The sequence below is a fragment of the Empidonax traillii genome, unplaced genomic scaffold (genome assembly GCF_003031625.1).
Source record: "Empidonax traillii isolate 1590-97213 ecotype Southwest subspecies unplaced genomic scaffold, ASM303162v1 scaffold217:size1918799, whole genome shotgun sequence".
Lineage (NCBI taxonomy): Eukaryota > Metazoa > Chordata > Aves > Passeriformes > Tyrannidae > Empidonax > Empidonax traillii.
Window position 1 is genome coordinate 230,286 of NW_020955410.1, and position 14,988 is coordinate 245,273.

General features: G+C 45.1%; 1 protein-coding gene across 3 annotated transcripts in view; it reads left to right on the forward strand.

Moving 5' to 3' along the window:
* The first annotated feature begins 12,747 nt into the window (after positions 1 to 12,747).
* PIP4K2A (phosphatidylinositol-5-phosphate 4-kinase type 2 alpha) overlaps positions 12,748 to 14,988 on the forward strand; it is a 102,870-nt gene continuing 100,629 nt past the window's right edge. The window contains exon 1 of one of the 3 annotated variants that reach the window (XM_027887608.1): positions 12,748 to 13,079. In XM_027887608.1, the coding sequence (XP_027743409.1) occupies positions 12,939 to 13,079 (141 nt within the window). In that variant the 5' untranslated portion in view covers positions 12,748 to 12,938. The remainder of the gene's footprint in view (positions 13,080 to 14,988) is intronic. The other 2 variants (XM_027887609.1, XM_027887610.1) reach the window with 2 other exon arrangements.

The window sequence follows — 14,988 nt, forward strand, 5'->3', positions numbered from 1 at the left end:
GATACTCTGACTTGGCTTTTTTCCTGCTTTTCCTTAGAGACTGTTGGAAACAACAACATTTCAGATTTCTTGGAATGCCTAGAGAAGTACATATTTCTCCTTGAGAGATTTGCTTCAAGCTAATACTACTTTCTGCCAGTAAACATAATGAAGGACAGAGCCAAGAGGAACCTGGTAACTGATCAAAAACATCCCAGTAATGGATGAGAAAGCAAATTAATAAAATACTGACATGATAAGTCATAGAAATTGTTTATTTTCTCTGAGCGAAAGGGGAACCATGACTTGCTATCTGGCAGAGGAGGTCACTTTGATGGCGTACTTCATGACACCTGCTGTCCCAGCAGAAGCTATTTGATTTCATTTATAAGGTAATGCTTGTTTCAAAAGAACAGTCTCATTTAGGGTTTCTCTGCTACTCTTTTTTTTTTTTCAATATCTAATGTGTAAACCTCCAAAGTAATTTTCTTGTCATAAAGAGAGTGCAGAAGAGGAGAAAAAACAGCCACTGCTTCCTCCCTTCCTCTTCAGTATATTACGTACTTGTCTCTCCTCCATTTCCCTTTTTGTGAGACATTCCTGCAATTCCTTCTTTCTGACTTGTGTATTTGTGTGCGTGTGTGTGCCTATTTGTTCAAGTAATAAATGACAAGGGATAATATTTCCTTGTAATTTTGTAATGGTGCCTTAACACTATTCTTTGGTAGTCTGATAATGATCCTGTAATATAGATTCTGCCTGACAGTTAGTGAAAATATTTGACCTGTTTGCCATGTGTAAGAATGGCTAAAGTCTCTCCATTGCAATATTCAGCAACAAAAACAATGGAGAAAAGGACACAAAATATCAAATTACATAGTTATATTTACTGGAGTTTTCTCTGCTTTGGAAGTAGAAGAGACCCCACAATCTGCCACAGATTTTCGTTCCTTCCCTTCTTTCCCAGCAGAACAGAAACCATGTGGTCTGCAAACCATGAGCAGGAGGGAAATAGTTTCTTGCCCCATCACAAATATGTAAGCATGTCTGATTTATTTTTTTTTTTTTAATTTTCTGTGAGTAAATATTGGTTCTAAACTGACAAGTAGGGTCTGCAATGATGAGTGTAGTGTTGGTCCAGTGTCACCAGTACCCTGGCTCTGTATTCAGCAAAGCCTTTAGGCCTTGGAGCCTTTCCCTTCTGTGTGGTGGTAGTTTAAGATATTTCTTAAACTTGAGCTCATAACAAACTATAGTTATTCAAGGAACTGAAAAACACACTGGAACACATGAATATTTCATTTGTAGACAGTCTCTGTTTATCTTTGCTTCAAAGCAAAACAAAATGTCTTGGCTTCCTTGTTGTATTCTTCAACATAGGATGAGAACTCTGCCTTAATTTCTGCAGGACTGTGCAGTACCTAACATCAAAGAGCTGATATTTATATAACTATGAAAACTCCTGCAGCGCTGCACCTATTCTGCAGTTTGAAAGCTTCTCAGCTACCTTTTCTGCCTGCCTTGCAGAGGAAATGTGGGTGCAGCTTCATCTGCAAGGGTAGAAACAGTGACAGCATAAGTAAGCCGAGGGCCAAATTAGCTGCGGTTTGTGGTATGTCTTCTGCTTCCATTTGCTGCCTCTCTAATCCTATTCACCTCACACACGTAAACCCATATGCTTTAGAGATAACTTTGGGCATATATCAGTTGTCCACCTGTGATTTCAATCCTCCCACCCACCCCTACAATGAATCTATCACCAAATCTAGCTAAATCACAGATAAGATGCTGTCCTGGTACTAATCACTGAAGCTTTGACTTTAAAGGAACTATGCCTTTTTTTTTTTTTTTTTTTCGGTGAGAAAAGGAACTACATGGGGTTAAGATGTGTTCTGTGCTTACAAAAGGCATTCTTTCTTGCTTATAGTAACTTGCATGGATAATTCTGTAGCTGAATTTCTCTGTGTTATGTCAATTGTCAATCCACTCTGCTGGATTGCTGGACTTTGCTCTCATGCAAAACTGGCTTCTTGAACATTACCAAAAAAAAAGTAAGAAAAATAGTTAAAACCAACAGAGAATATACTAATGTCCAATTTTAAGCTATTATAAATCACATGACTAGATTGTGTAATTTTAAAATAAATAAAACATGAGTCATATTATTTGACCATGTTTTTACCACCACCAAAAAATGGGGCAAGTCTACTTTCATTTACTTCTCAAAACAATATTTGCAATGTAAATTGTGCTGGTTCTTGCCCTGGCCATATCTGCCTTCCCAAGTCCTTTACTACATATTGAATAATTTTTGGTAGTGATTTAGCACAATGAATTTGGAGCAAATAAACTGCTCCAACCTAGAATGGCTCTTTTTTCACCATGGGACCACTGGCTTTCTCCCTAGCTGAATTCCTGGAAATTATCATGCTTCCCTAGTGAAACTGAGAGAACCTAAAACCAGTTAGCTCTGATAACAAACCTTGGAGATGTGCTGCTGAAGATTGCTATGAAGTTTTCAGTGATGTTGTATAATGATCAAAGCTTTGTCTGCACACAGGTCACATTGTTTGAACAACACTGATAATCCCTACTAATTAATCTCATACCAGGACTCTGGTTACTGACACCAAGCCACACATGCAGACTGAGCAGTATCTTATCATTCCCATGATCGCCAGGAAATGCCACCTCCACTGCTAAAGTTTACCAGAAAAGAAACCCTGGGCAAAGAGGCACCTCTTCAGCTCTGTAATAGCTGTGATTATTTTGTTTAGCCTATTTTTAAAACCAGAATAGGCAAAGTGCTCCAATGTCTGAGGGCAGGAGATGTCATATGTGTAAAAAGGTGTTCTTATGGTGTAGCAGCTTCTCCTAAGAACAGGAAATAGCCTACCTTTTCTAGCAAAATTGTTTAGTGCAAACAGCTGCAGCCACCTCTGCACCTGGATAACTATTTACATTAGAAGCAACACTACTCATCTAAGGACAAAACATTAAAAAAGAAATGTGTAGCTCAGGCCTCATATGCAGGTATGTTCAGACATGTTCAAGAGGCAAAAGTTTTAGTGAACTGAACAAAACTGCTACCACAGCCTCACACTGGTGGCCTTGTGGGTTGCAGCTGCTTAATCCTGTCAAAGATGAGCTCAAGCACAGGTTTGCAGCACACGATGATGCACTCAAAAACCTTCCTCTTCGTTCAGCTCTGCAGCATTTTATGTGGTTTCTTGGAGATGTCACTAGAATCTTTTGGTCATGTGCCTAAGCAGCTCTTACACCAATTTTCCCTCTGCTCTCCTGAGAAATCACTTTCATTTTCTCTGAAATCCTTTGAGTTTTATGGAGTAATTACAAAGTAGTTAGATGGAGTTTTTCTTCATATCATTTCCTTTCTCTCCTTTCTTATTCTGGTGTTTACCAAGCTGACGGTTTGCATTTATTATATATAAAATAATATTTTAAACATCTACTGGCATCAGGAAAACTTTCTAGTAGTTAAAAGCAATTTAAAGAATTTACTACGTCTAATTTGCATTTTCTTACAGAATATTTCTTGGAAAACGTATTTGTCATGCAAATCAAAAGAATTCTAGACAAGATTGTTAGCTAGGTTAACAATTTCTCCAGCAGAACTACATCACAGTTTACTGAAACCTAAATATTGCAAGTTCTTTTACATTAGAATATAAAATTTCCATAAAAGAGAGACGTGATAGATTCTAACCCTCTAATAGCACATTAGAGTCCCATTGTAATTTTTTAATTGATTGAAATAATGATATATATTACAAAGAAGCCGTAAAGAAAAAATAATGTAAATTTACATCATCTTTGAGAAGGAAAATAAGGAGAATTTGAGACAGTACAGGCCACTCAGCTGAACTGCACTCCCTGGGAATGTTACAGACTGAATCTCCTGCAAGCATTTTGAAGTGCAGGAAAGATAAGAAGGTGATTGGGAACAGCCAGCACAAGAATTATCAAGTGTAAATTATACCTGAATAACCTGATTGCCTTCTGTGATGAGATGACTTGCTCTGGGATGAAGGGAGGAGCACTGGATGTTGTGTACTTTGATTCTAGCAAGGCCTTTGATATGGTCTCCCATTATCTTCTCACAGCCAAATTAGTGGGGTATGGACTCTGTAAGTGGGTGATAACACAGGTAGAAAATCAGCTGGACCACTGTGCTGGAAGAGTTGTAATCAACAATATGAAGCAGAACTGGTGACTGGTTGTACAAGTGGTATGCCTCAAGGGTTCATAATGGGGATAACACTGTTTAATAGCTTTATTCGTGACCTGGGTGGTGGGATGGAGTGCACTTTCAGCAAGTTTGTGGTCAGTATGACATTGGAGGGAGTACCTGCAGTTTAAAGAATCTGTACAGAATGATCTGACAGAAACTCATGAAATTCAAGTGCAAATGGGATCTGGGATCTTGCATCTAGGACAGAATAAGTGGGTTGTATTAACCACAATGTAGCCACTGCATTTATTTCCCTCTCTCTATTCAGCACTTCTGAGGCTGTATCTGGAGTGCTGTGTGAAGTTTGGGGGTACCCAGGAAAAGCAAGGCATTGACATACTGGAGCAAGTGCAGTGGAGAGCCACCAAGATGGTTAAGGGGATGCATGGCATGCTGTGCGAGAACGGACGAGAGATCTGGGTGTGTTTATCAGTGAGAAATGAAGGCAAAAGAAAGGTCTTACTGCTGCTTCCAGATATCTGATGGGAGAGGAACACAGAGAAGACAGAATCAGGTTCTTTTCAAAGCAGCCCAGTGACAGGACAAGCAGCAGCAGACACAAGTTTGACCATTTGGAATTCCTGTCAGATATATTGAAAAATGTTTCCCCTGTGCAGGTGGCCAAATACTGGAAAGGTCACAGGATTTCCTTCTTTGGAGATTTCAGAACTGAAATGGGTGAAGTCTGGATCTAACTGACCCATGACAAAATGGTGAACATGTGATTTCTTTAAATGTAGGTAGGACTTTTGTTTAGATACTGTTAGATACATGTGAGACCTGGTTTTCACAAGGTTTGTTAGAGCTTTAATACTCAGTTATTGTCAGTGGTCAGGGTTTGGTATCTGGTGTTTTCTGTCCAAAATGGAGGCACTGAAAATAAAAGGATGTTTTTGTTAACCAAGCTTTGAAAACTTTGTATCTTACTTTTTCCTGACTTTCAGGAGATTTCCCAGGGCTAACCTAGTTGGTATCAGTGTAGCTTTTCAATGGCTCTGGCAGAATAATGCTACACAGTCCTAAAGCAACACCGAAAAAGTGCACAAGCATAACCTCCTTTCAAAATGAAACCTGCAGTTCCAGAGGCACCTAAGTTAGAACACATGGGAATGACTGTAGTTCTCTAACAGCTCTTCAGCTATTGCAGTTCCTGTGATTAACCACAGTAAGCACAAAATCCTAAAATGGCATATGCTAAGGAATATGTATATCTGGGCTACAAATTGAAAAGTCTTCTGAAATTTTGCAAATAATAAAAATAACAACAGCTAGAGGAAAATGGAACCTACAGTGTGAGTTTTTTTTACAAAATAAGATAAACTCTGCACCAGGCATTTTTAATTAAACGATGTGAAATTAAAGAATTAAATACTCCCTCTTATTTCTTAATCTGTTATTATGTTGTGTGTCCTTTTATGTTTTAAAGGTTATTAAAAACATACAAAGGAAGCTTAAAATCTTTTCAATATGATAAAGAGCATATTTGGAGGAAAAGAAAGCTTTTATATAGGCATGAGTGCAATCAATAGATTATTCAAAATTATATTTATTACCTGATGTTGAGCAGAACACCTTTCAAGTTGTAAAATAGATGCATGTACAGAATGTCCTTATTAAGCTTACATTTGGTGCCATTTGTAAAATATCATTATTTTAACAGTGAAATCTATTAACTTTGGAGTATTTGCTGGGAAGAAAAAATATTTATATATTATTTTATATACTGCCCTCTAACCCCCAGCTGGAGTACCAGCATACAGGAACAGTTCTGTCATTTCCTAGCTGACTACACCTGATAAAATAGGAGTTGGATCAACAGAGAGACACTAGAAAATCCCAGTTACTCTCGGAAGCTGCACACAAACAACTCAAAAGGTTGAGCTGTAGGCCCTGTGAACGTACAAAGGGTTAAAAGCGTTCTCTACAGAAAAAGGAAGAGGTTAGCTCTTAAAGACTATATAAGCTGCAAAACCTGGCAGTTGTGGCTTGTTAAACTGCTGGAAGGTGGAACTGGCAGCTGTGCTGCCAAAGTGGGGAAGTCATAAAAGGGAAGCAGAGGGCCCCAGAGGGAGAGGGACAGTTGGGCTTTTGCGTTTCTCTGCCTGCGGAGAATTGACTTTGTTTGAACTAAAATGGACACTGCTCCTGCTGGATGCTGATCGTAGGGAGACTTTTAGTTGGCTTGTTTATGGAGAGCCGAGCAAGGTGAAAATAAGCTGTCCTGGCTTCCACTGTTTTTAGGATTGTGATTACAGGAGCTGCACCTGCCTGCACTAATTTCCCATGCCTAGACTGAAATGGGATGCCTATTTTTTGACATTTAAAAAAACCAACCAGACAAAAAAAAGAAAGCATCACTTATATTAGATGCCTGATTTCAAACTGGGGCTGATAGTCTCTTTGAGGGCTTTGGTTTTGGATTGTGCTTCCTGTTAAGGAACAAAAATAAACTGGTAGTGCTTAAAATGAAATGTCAGAATCGTTTCTGCTTAGGAAATTATTACATTTATCTTCCTAAATTAATTTTAACCTTTTGAATTTGTATTTTAAATTGTTCCATAGACTGTTTGGAATCTTCTGTAATAACATGAAATTCTATGAATCCTGTAGCTCTTGATGGCACATCTGAAAAGGGCAGGCAATGCTTTCTGCCTGTAAACATATGTAGCCAGTAATCATTCCCACATACAGATTGTATTTATTCTTCTGAATACAGAGCAATTAAGGAGTCTGCATTTTAAACAGTTGGTAGATACTGGTTTTCTGTTTCTCCTTTTCTGTTTTGCAAATGAAGGAAAGTATTTGTCTTCAAAATAGTTGGTCTGGTCTTTATGTATTTCCAAAGAAATGGTAATGGTTAATAATTTGAAATCCTTGTAGGTTTTGTGCTCTTGTGGAATATTATAATTCACTTCAGACGTTATTTATTTTCATCATGTCTTTAAGCCATGCTCTTTAAAAAAAGAGACAGCATTTTAGAACTACAGGGTAGATTTAAAGTAACCCAGTTTGGCTTGAAGTGACATGTGCCCAGACCAATTTATGGAGTAATGGAACAATTTATGGGTCTGCCTTAGCTGAAATTAGTTTCTATGGCAGTTGGCCCAGGGAAACTCTGTGAGCCTTCTGTTCTTTGCAGCTGCAGAAAATAATTGTAAAGGGAAATATCACCTTCCAGTAGCCAGGCAAAGCTTCACTTACAAACTTTGTCATATCCCTTTCCTTCAAATTGGAGACCCTAACTCACCAGCAGAATTGCTCTTGGTGACCAATGAGAGAAAAAGCAAGTTATTCATATATTTTTCATAGTGGAATAAAGTAACAAAATAGTGTTATGTTTAAACAATAATGCTAAACAAAACTTTGTGGCAAGCATCCAAAAGAGCAAATAGATTTTAGAAGTGAGCTTGCTAAGTCATGGTTAATCCCAGGCTTTCCTTAAAATTCAAGGTGAGAGCTCACACTCTTTTTCAAATTTATTCTAACCGTTGCTGGCGTCACTCAAGGACAGCCATTTATTAGCACAGTCTTGCCAGATCATTTTTGATTCTTCTCTGTCCCATGTTCACCAGTTTCCAGCTGAGAGCATCCTGCTCCAGAAGTGGGACAAAGAAGAAATTTTAGTACCAATGGCAGAAAAAAATGAAGCAGACCGGGCAACACAAAATCAATAGTTTTCCCCAAGCCTACCTTGGTCTTGTGAATTCTAGTCCAAGGCTCAGCCTTTGCTTGGGTTTACTGATACAATTGTGTGGTGGGTTGACCTTGCCTGGATGCCAGGTGCCCATCAAGTTACGCTGTTACTCCCATCCTCAACTGGACAGGGGGAGAAAAATAGGGTGAAAGGCTTGCGGGTCAAGGTAACGACAGGGAGAGATCATTCACCAGTTACTGTCATGGGCAAAACAGACTTAACTTGGAGAAATTAATTTAATTTATTGCCAATCAAATCAGAGTAGGATAATGCAATGCAGGAACAAATCTAAAAACACCTTCGCCCCACCTCTCCCTTCTTCCCGGGCTCAACTTCTCTCCCAATTTTATCTACCCCCCTCCCTCCAGTGGTGCATGGAGATGGGAAATGGGGATCTGTGGTCAGTTCATTACACACTGTCTCTGCTGCTCCTTTCTCCTTCTTCAGTTAGAGGTCTCCTCACACTCTTCCCCTGCTCCACTGTGGGGTCCCTCCTGTGGGAGACAGTTCTCCATGAACTTCTCTATTGTAAGACTTTCCCATAGGCTGCAGTTCTTCACAAACTCCCTCAGCATGGGACACTTCCACAGGGTGCAAGTCCTTCAGGAACAGACTGCTCCAGTGTGGGTCACCCACAGGGTCACAAGTCCTGCCGGAAAACATGCTCCAGTGTGGGCTTCTCTTTTCACAGGTTCTACCAGAAGCCTGCTCCAGTGTGGGCTTCCCATGGGGTCACAATTTCCTTTGGGCATCCACCTGCTCTGATATGGGGCCTTCCACAGGCTACAGGTGGATCTCTGCTCCACTATAGACCTCCATGGGCTGCAGCAGGACAGCTGCCTCACCATGGGCTGCACCACGGTCTCCAGTGCCTGGAGCATCTCCTCCCCCTCCTCCACTGACCTTGGTGTCAGCAGAGTTGTTCCTCTCACATATTCTCACTCCTCTCTTCCAGCTGCTCTTTTTGCAGATTTTTTTTCCCTTCTTGGACACGTTATCCCAGAGGCACTGCCACCATCACTGATGGGCTCAGCCTTTGCCAGCAGAGGGTTCATCTTGGAGCTGTCAGGCATTGGCTCTATTGGATATGGGGGAAGCTTTTGTCATGTCCTCACAGAAGCCACGGCTGTTGCCCCCGACTCCCCCACCCCGGCAACTACCAAAACCTTGCCATCCAAATCCAATAGAGACTAATGTTATGGTCAGGGTTAAAAGAAAGAATCTAGAGCTGCAGTGAGAGTGGGGTTAGAAGGGAGGTGGGCTGCAAGAACTTGGCTAAGATACCGTTTTGGTGTGGGCATTAAAAGGGGGACTGCAGCATACAGTTGTGTTTACATCAGGATTAGAGTTAAAGCTGGGAGAAAGAGGGAGCCTAGCATTCCAGCAAGAAGGGAGTTAGAGAGGGGCTTTGAAGGGGAAGTCTAAGTTCAAGAAGAGCTTGGCAAGGCTGCCTGGTCTGAGGCTCAGCCTGTTATGGCTGGAGTTACAGATGGGATTATTTTTCACAACATGAGGGAGTCTAGTGCTGCCATTAGAACAGGCCCAGGACACATGGGGTGCAGGAAGAACTTTGTTGCAAGAACTTTTTGTTGTGAATGTTGCTCAGCAGTCCTTGTCTGAGGCTCACCATACAGCTAGTGCGAGGGTTAAGGCTGGTGCTGGGAGTCAAAGGGAGCCTAGAGCTCCAGGTGGAGGGAGGCTTGAGAGCAGCTGCTAGTGAAAAGGCTGGGCCACAGGGATAGCTTGGCTGCAAAAAGTTGTAGGTGGAGGCACTGGCTGAGGGGCCTAGTCCAAGACTCAACATAACTTTCAGGTGTAGGGTGAAGTTTGAGGTTATGTTTGACAGAAGGAAAGAGAGAACAGCTGCAGCTGGCTTGAGGCTAGAAAGTGACTGTCTCAGGGAAGTGTAGGCTGCCAGAAGAACTTGGCAGCAAGAACTTCCTGGTGTGGGTACTGGCTGGAAGCCATGTCTGAAGCCCAGCATATGGTTTGTTTGAGGCTTAAGGTTCGAGTTGAGTGACACAGAGGACCTAGAGGTGCAGCTGGAATGGAACTAGAACGGAACTTTGAAAATACAGGGTGTGAGGCAGACAAAATGTGGCAGGGACAACATTTTATTGAGGGCACTGGCTGGGGGTCCTGGTCTAAGGATCTGTTTTAGTGTTAAGGTGGGCATTCAGACAGAGAGATCCTAGAGCTGCAGAGGGAGTGAAGTTTAAAAGGGAACATGCCAAAGGAAAGGATAAACTGTGAAGAGAATGAGGCTGTGAGAACGTTTTGGTGTGGCAATGGCTGGGAACCCTGTGTTATGACTCAGCATAAGATTAGGTTTGCTCTCAGGGTCAGGGAGAGAGAGCCCTGGAGCTCCAGCTGGAGAGGAGGTAAATGGGGTATGAAAGGGAATTCCAGGCTGCAAGAACTGGACTGGGGAAATTTTTACTGTGGGCACTTGTTGGAGGGCCTGGTCCCAGACTCAGCCTCTGTTTTGTTTTATTTTAAGGAATAGGGTTATAACTGAGGAAAGAGACTTCCCAAGAGGAATGTAGGCTGCAAGGGTAACCAAGTTTTGTCTCTTCAAGCAGCCTCTGTGTCCAGCTGCATCTCTGTCATGGGTTCTGTAGAAAACCTGTGCCCACAGTGGTTCCTACAGGAAAGACAGGTACAGGCAACCATCCTGCTCTTGGTACTTAAAATTGGAGAGGACAAATCTTTGCCTTGGACCTGTCATGAAGATAGCCCAGGCCCTTGGGGTTTTTTTTTAACTGTGCTGTAATGTAATGGTCAGCCTCTTCTGTTCCTCTGATACAACCTTCCTTAGTGAGAATTTATATCTGCGGGGAAGAGCTCTTTAGAATCTAGGCCATGATGACAAGAAAGTCTCCTAGAAAAAAAGAGCAACTTCGTTCCTCAGCCTTCCCTGTAACAAACCCATGAAAATGTTTGTTTTCTATTACTCATTTATAAACCAAAATGCTTCAATATATGCATTTACTCTGGAAAGAAGACAAAAGATATTAGACATGACAGATATTAGCCATGTTGTGTTGCTGTGTGCAGCATTGTATGATGCTCAAATGTCATGTTCTAAGCACAATGTAAGGAATAAAATGGGTACTGAACTCTTCTGAAAGTCTGACTTCAAATCTATATTTAGGCATCTAAGTGACCTGCTTTTATTCAAAGGTGCTGACTGCAGCTGCTTCCATTGACTGCAGCAGAAATATAAGGGATTTTTTGTTGTTGTTGAATCTATTTTCAAGAACAAAGATTACAGTTTAGTCTCTCTGTAACTCTTAAGTAACTCTGCTCAAAAAAAAAAAGTACAGAAGCTGAAATGTAACATCTTTGTTTTCCGTTTTCTCTCACTCTCCATAAGATGCAGGAAAGAGACCATATAACAAATCCCAGTAACTATTTCTATGCAGAAGAGAGATTAAACACTACTGGTTTGGATTCCAGCATGATAGGTATTTTTGCTCTTGATCACAACAGCAAAAGAGAAGTGGAGAGGTGCAACAAGTTTTTAAATTTATGAGCAGCTGTGTAAGGGGCCCCAGACTGATGTACTGACCTTGGTTGCCCTGAACAACCACACCTAGGACCACCTTTTGCCCAGGGCCTCCATTTTAGCTCAGTTTTAGCACAATTTTGGTCTTTGCCTGAGCTATGTTGTAGGTGTACCCACCTCAAGCACTGTATCCTGGACATACCTTGGGCCTATCTTGTAAGTAGCTTGCCTGCATCTCTGTTTCTGGCCCTGGATAGACCCTGTGCCTACATCGTGCCTTCCTGGATGAACCCACATCATCACCTCAGCTCCTCCAGGACTGCTGGTGTGTGCTGTTGCCAGCACCCTGCCCACTGAGCGCAGGCCCTGTGGGGCTGTGCCTTGTCACTGAGGGCACTGCCTGCACGGGGATGACCTTCAGCAGTGTGTTTGAGGCTTACCCTACATCCTTGAGGATGACCTTCACTCCCCGAGGGTTTGTCCACCCTCAAGGAGCAACCCTGCTCTTGCATCTTCCTAAGGATCTGGTCACCTTGCTAAGCGTCAGCTGATGAACAAAGCAAAATGTTCAGCAGGCAGGTCAGTTTGTATAATTCAGGAGCTGATGGCTGACTTCCTGTGAATGCACAGAGGGTGTGTGCTCTGTGTCCCCTGTTTGTACTGACCCCGAACAGTCAGGGCAGATGTCATGGAGGTTCCTCATTATACACTGGAGAAAAAGTACGTTGTGTTCGATGTTTCTCAGCTGGGCAGAAGTGCCTTTGCAGGACGTCACTGACCACATCCTCTCCGAGGCAGTCAAGAAACATACTGTGCTGGGGGTATAACAGGACAGCGAGGCCAACGGGGGTGCAATGCCAGCGCAACAGAGCCAGCTCTCCGTACATGCTGCTCAGCGGCTGAGGGAACCGCTGGGCCCGGGGAGCGGAGCTGGGCCAGCGGGCAAAGCCCTGCCGCAGAGATCGCCCTCGCTCCCACACATCCCTTCACAGCGGGGGCAACTGGAAACCCGAGTTTCCATGACACAAACTTCACAAAGTTACGGTTGTGTGCGGATAGCTGGGTAAAGACTGGGGCGATGGCAGGCTCTGCTTTCCAGAGGGCTGGCGGTGACTGTGGAACTGTCCCCACCGCCCTCAGCCCCCCGGCTAGGGGAACCTCCACCCGCCCCCTCCGCCCCCTCCGCCGCCCCCGCGCGCAAGCGCAGCGCGGCCCGCGCGGACATGCGCAGTGTCGCGGCGGGGCCGACGCTCGGCGGCTCCGCGGGGCGGGGCGGGGCGCGCGCGGTGCGTGGCGGGCGGGGCCACTCCGCGGCGGGGGGGGCGGGGCGGGGCGGCCGCGCCGAGCGGGGCCATTTCAGCCGCCCGGGCCGGGATGCGCTCGGCGTGCCGCGCCTGCCCGCCCGCCGCCCCACCGCCCGCGGGGCTGCGGCGCTGACCGCCTCCCGCTCCCGCCCGGCCGCCGCTCTGTCCCCGCCGCCCTCCGCCTCTGCCGCCGGCAGCGCCATGGCGGCCCCCAGCAACATCGTGCCCGTCATGGCGAGTAAAACCAAGACCAAGAAAAAACACTTCGTGGCGCAAAAAGTGAAGTTGTTCCGGGCTAGCGACCCGCTGCTCAGCGTCCTCATGTGGGGGGTCAACCACTCGGTAAGCGCCCGCGGCTCGACCCGCGCCGCCCGCCCGCCCGCCCGCCCCGCTGGGGCATCGCCCCCCGCGGGCTGCGGGGGCTCGGGCGGCGCCGGCGGAGGTTCATGCCGCCGGGAGCCCCCCGCCACTGCCAGCTCCCGCCCCGGCGGGGCCGGGACCGCGCTGCCGGCAGCGGCTGCGATGCCCTGCCCGGGCGGGGTGATGCGCTCCCGGCTGCCCGGGGGCGCGGGGCCGTGCCCGGTACCCGCCGTACGCGGGGTGCGCCCCCTCGACCCGCGGGACCGCTCGGGGGCGGCGGACGGGCGGTGCCCGGGTGGGTACGGGGCTGCCAGCGGAGCCCGAGCCGCCCCGCTCCTGGCGCCGACCGCGTGCGGGCGTCGTATGGATGTGCTGCGGTCGGGAAAAATCCCGGTTATCAGCGGGAACTGGCCGAGTTCGTCCCGTGTCCGTGCAGTTCGCCTCGGCGGGCGTCCGCTGCCGGTGTGCGCGGGGGAGGGGAGGAGGGAGGGTTTGGTGTGGTAAGGCGGCAGAACTGCACCACTCGTGAAGTGCTCCATCACCCTGCGGGGACGGGCGGCCCGGGCTCCGGGAGAGCCCCCGGCCGGGCGCTGGTCTGCGTTAAAATTAGGAGCCCTGGTAAAGATGTCACATGGTTTGGGCATTATGAGGCTCAAGTCGCAGCTTTGCATCTTTAAATAGCCACAGTGACAGGTTAAAAGTGTAGAGCCCAAAGATCGCCAAAAATCGGGTGTCAGGGCAGTCGAGCCAAAAGCGTATTCCCTTCTCTTGGCGAAGCGAAGCCTGTGCGCCCCTGTGTCGGGTTTGCGTGGGTTACTGGTGCTACTGTGTAACGAGCCTGTAAGAATGTCAATGTGCAATTTGAGATTAGACTACAAATTTTGTAACAGCCACATGAAACCGCCAGAGCAGCCTGTAGTATTAACTCGCTATTCCTTTTGTTTCCTACACATCCGTATCCCACTAAGTTTTTATACTTTGTGTACATTTCAGTAGTTTCTGCCCAAAGCAAAGCCCGAAGTCTCTGCATCAAAACTGAGCACCGTTAGAGCTGCGTTTAAACATCCCAGTGCCTGAAGTGATGATTTAGGGCAAATGCTTTGGCTCTGTGTATCAGACGGAGGAGAGGCTCTAGTGAGGTTCAATGGCCTGCTTAAGGTAGCCCTGGGAGTCGATAGGAAATGGTGACAAAGGGTTTCAAGTGTTCTGTAGGTCAGTTGTAAGCGGTGACATCCTATGTCATGGACAGATAAGAAAGTAGTTATCTGTCTACAAAGCAGAAGTATCTCTAATTGTGCATGATACAGTATTTACCAGAATTGGGCTTGAATACACAAATTTCTTTTGCTCTTTCTTTAGTGGCTAGCATTTTTCGTAGAAAAATTCTAAAGGAGGCCTCTAATGAAAGAAAGCAATCTGGTAATTACAGGGTGAGAGACTTGTACTGAATGGCAGCATGTGCTGGCTGTCGGCTGTCTCTCCCTGAGGAGAGAGGGAGAAGATTGCTGACGAAGACTGAGATCTTCCTGTTGTAACAGCTCATTGCTATGTGTGTTCATACTGGAAATACCACTACTTTTAGAGGAAAGACCTCTTCAGTATGAATAATAACAAAGTAAACAGTAACAAACACAATACCATAGTGATAATCACCATCCTGTGATCAATGTGCTGTGGCATACATAGCTGTTCCAGCAGAAAATGTAATAAAGTGTATTGATTTATGCACGTGAAATTCAAAATTACAAACAAAAAATCCTTTCCTTGGGGGGCTCAAAGAGCAGCCTCAGCAACAGAGTAGGCTCAGAGAAATGCAGCTTCGTGTTCACATGAATGTGATGGTTTTAGGTGTGAATATCTGTTGTGATGACTTGTAACAGCAAAGACTAAT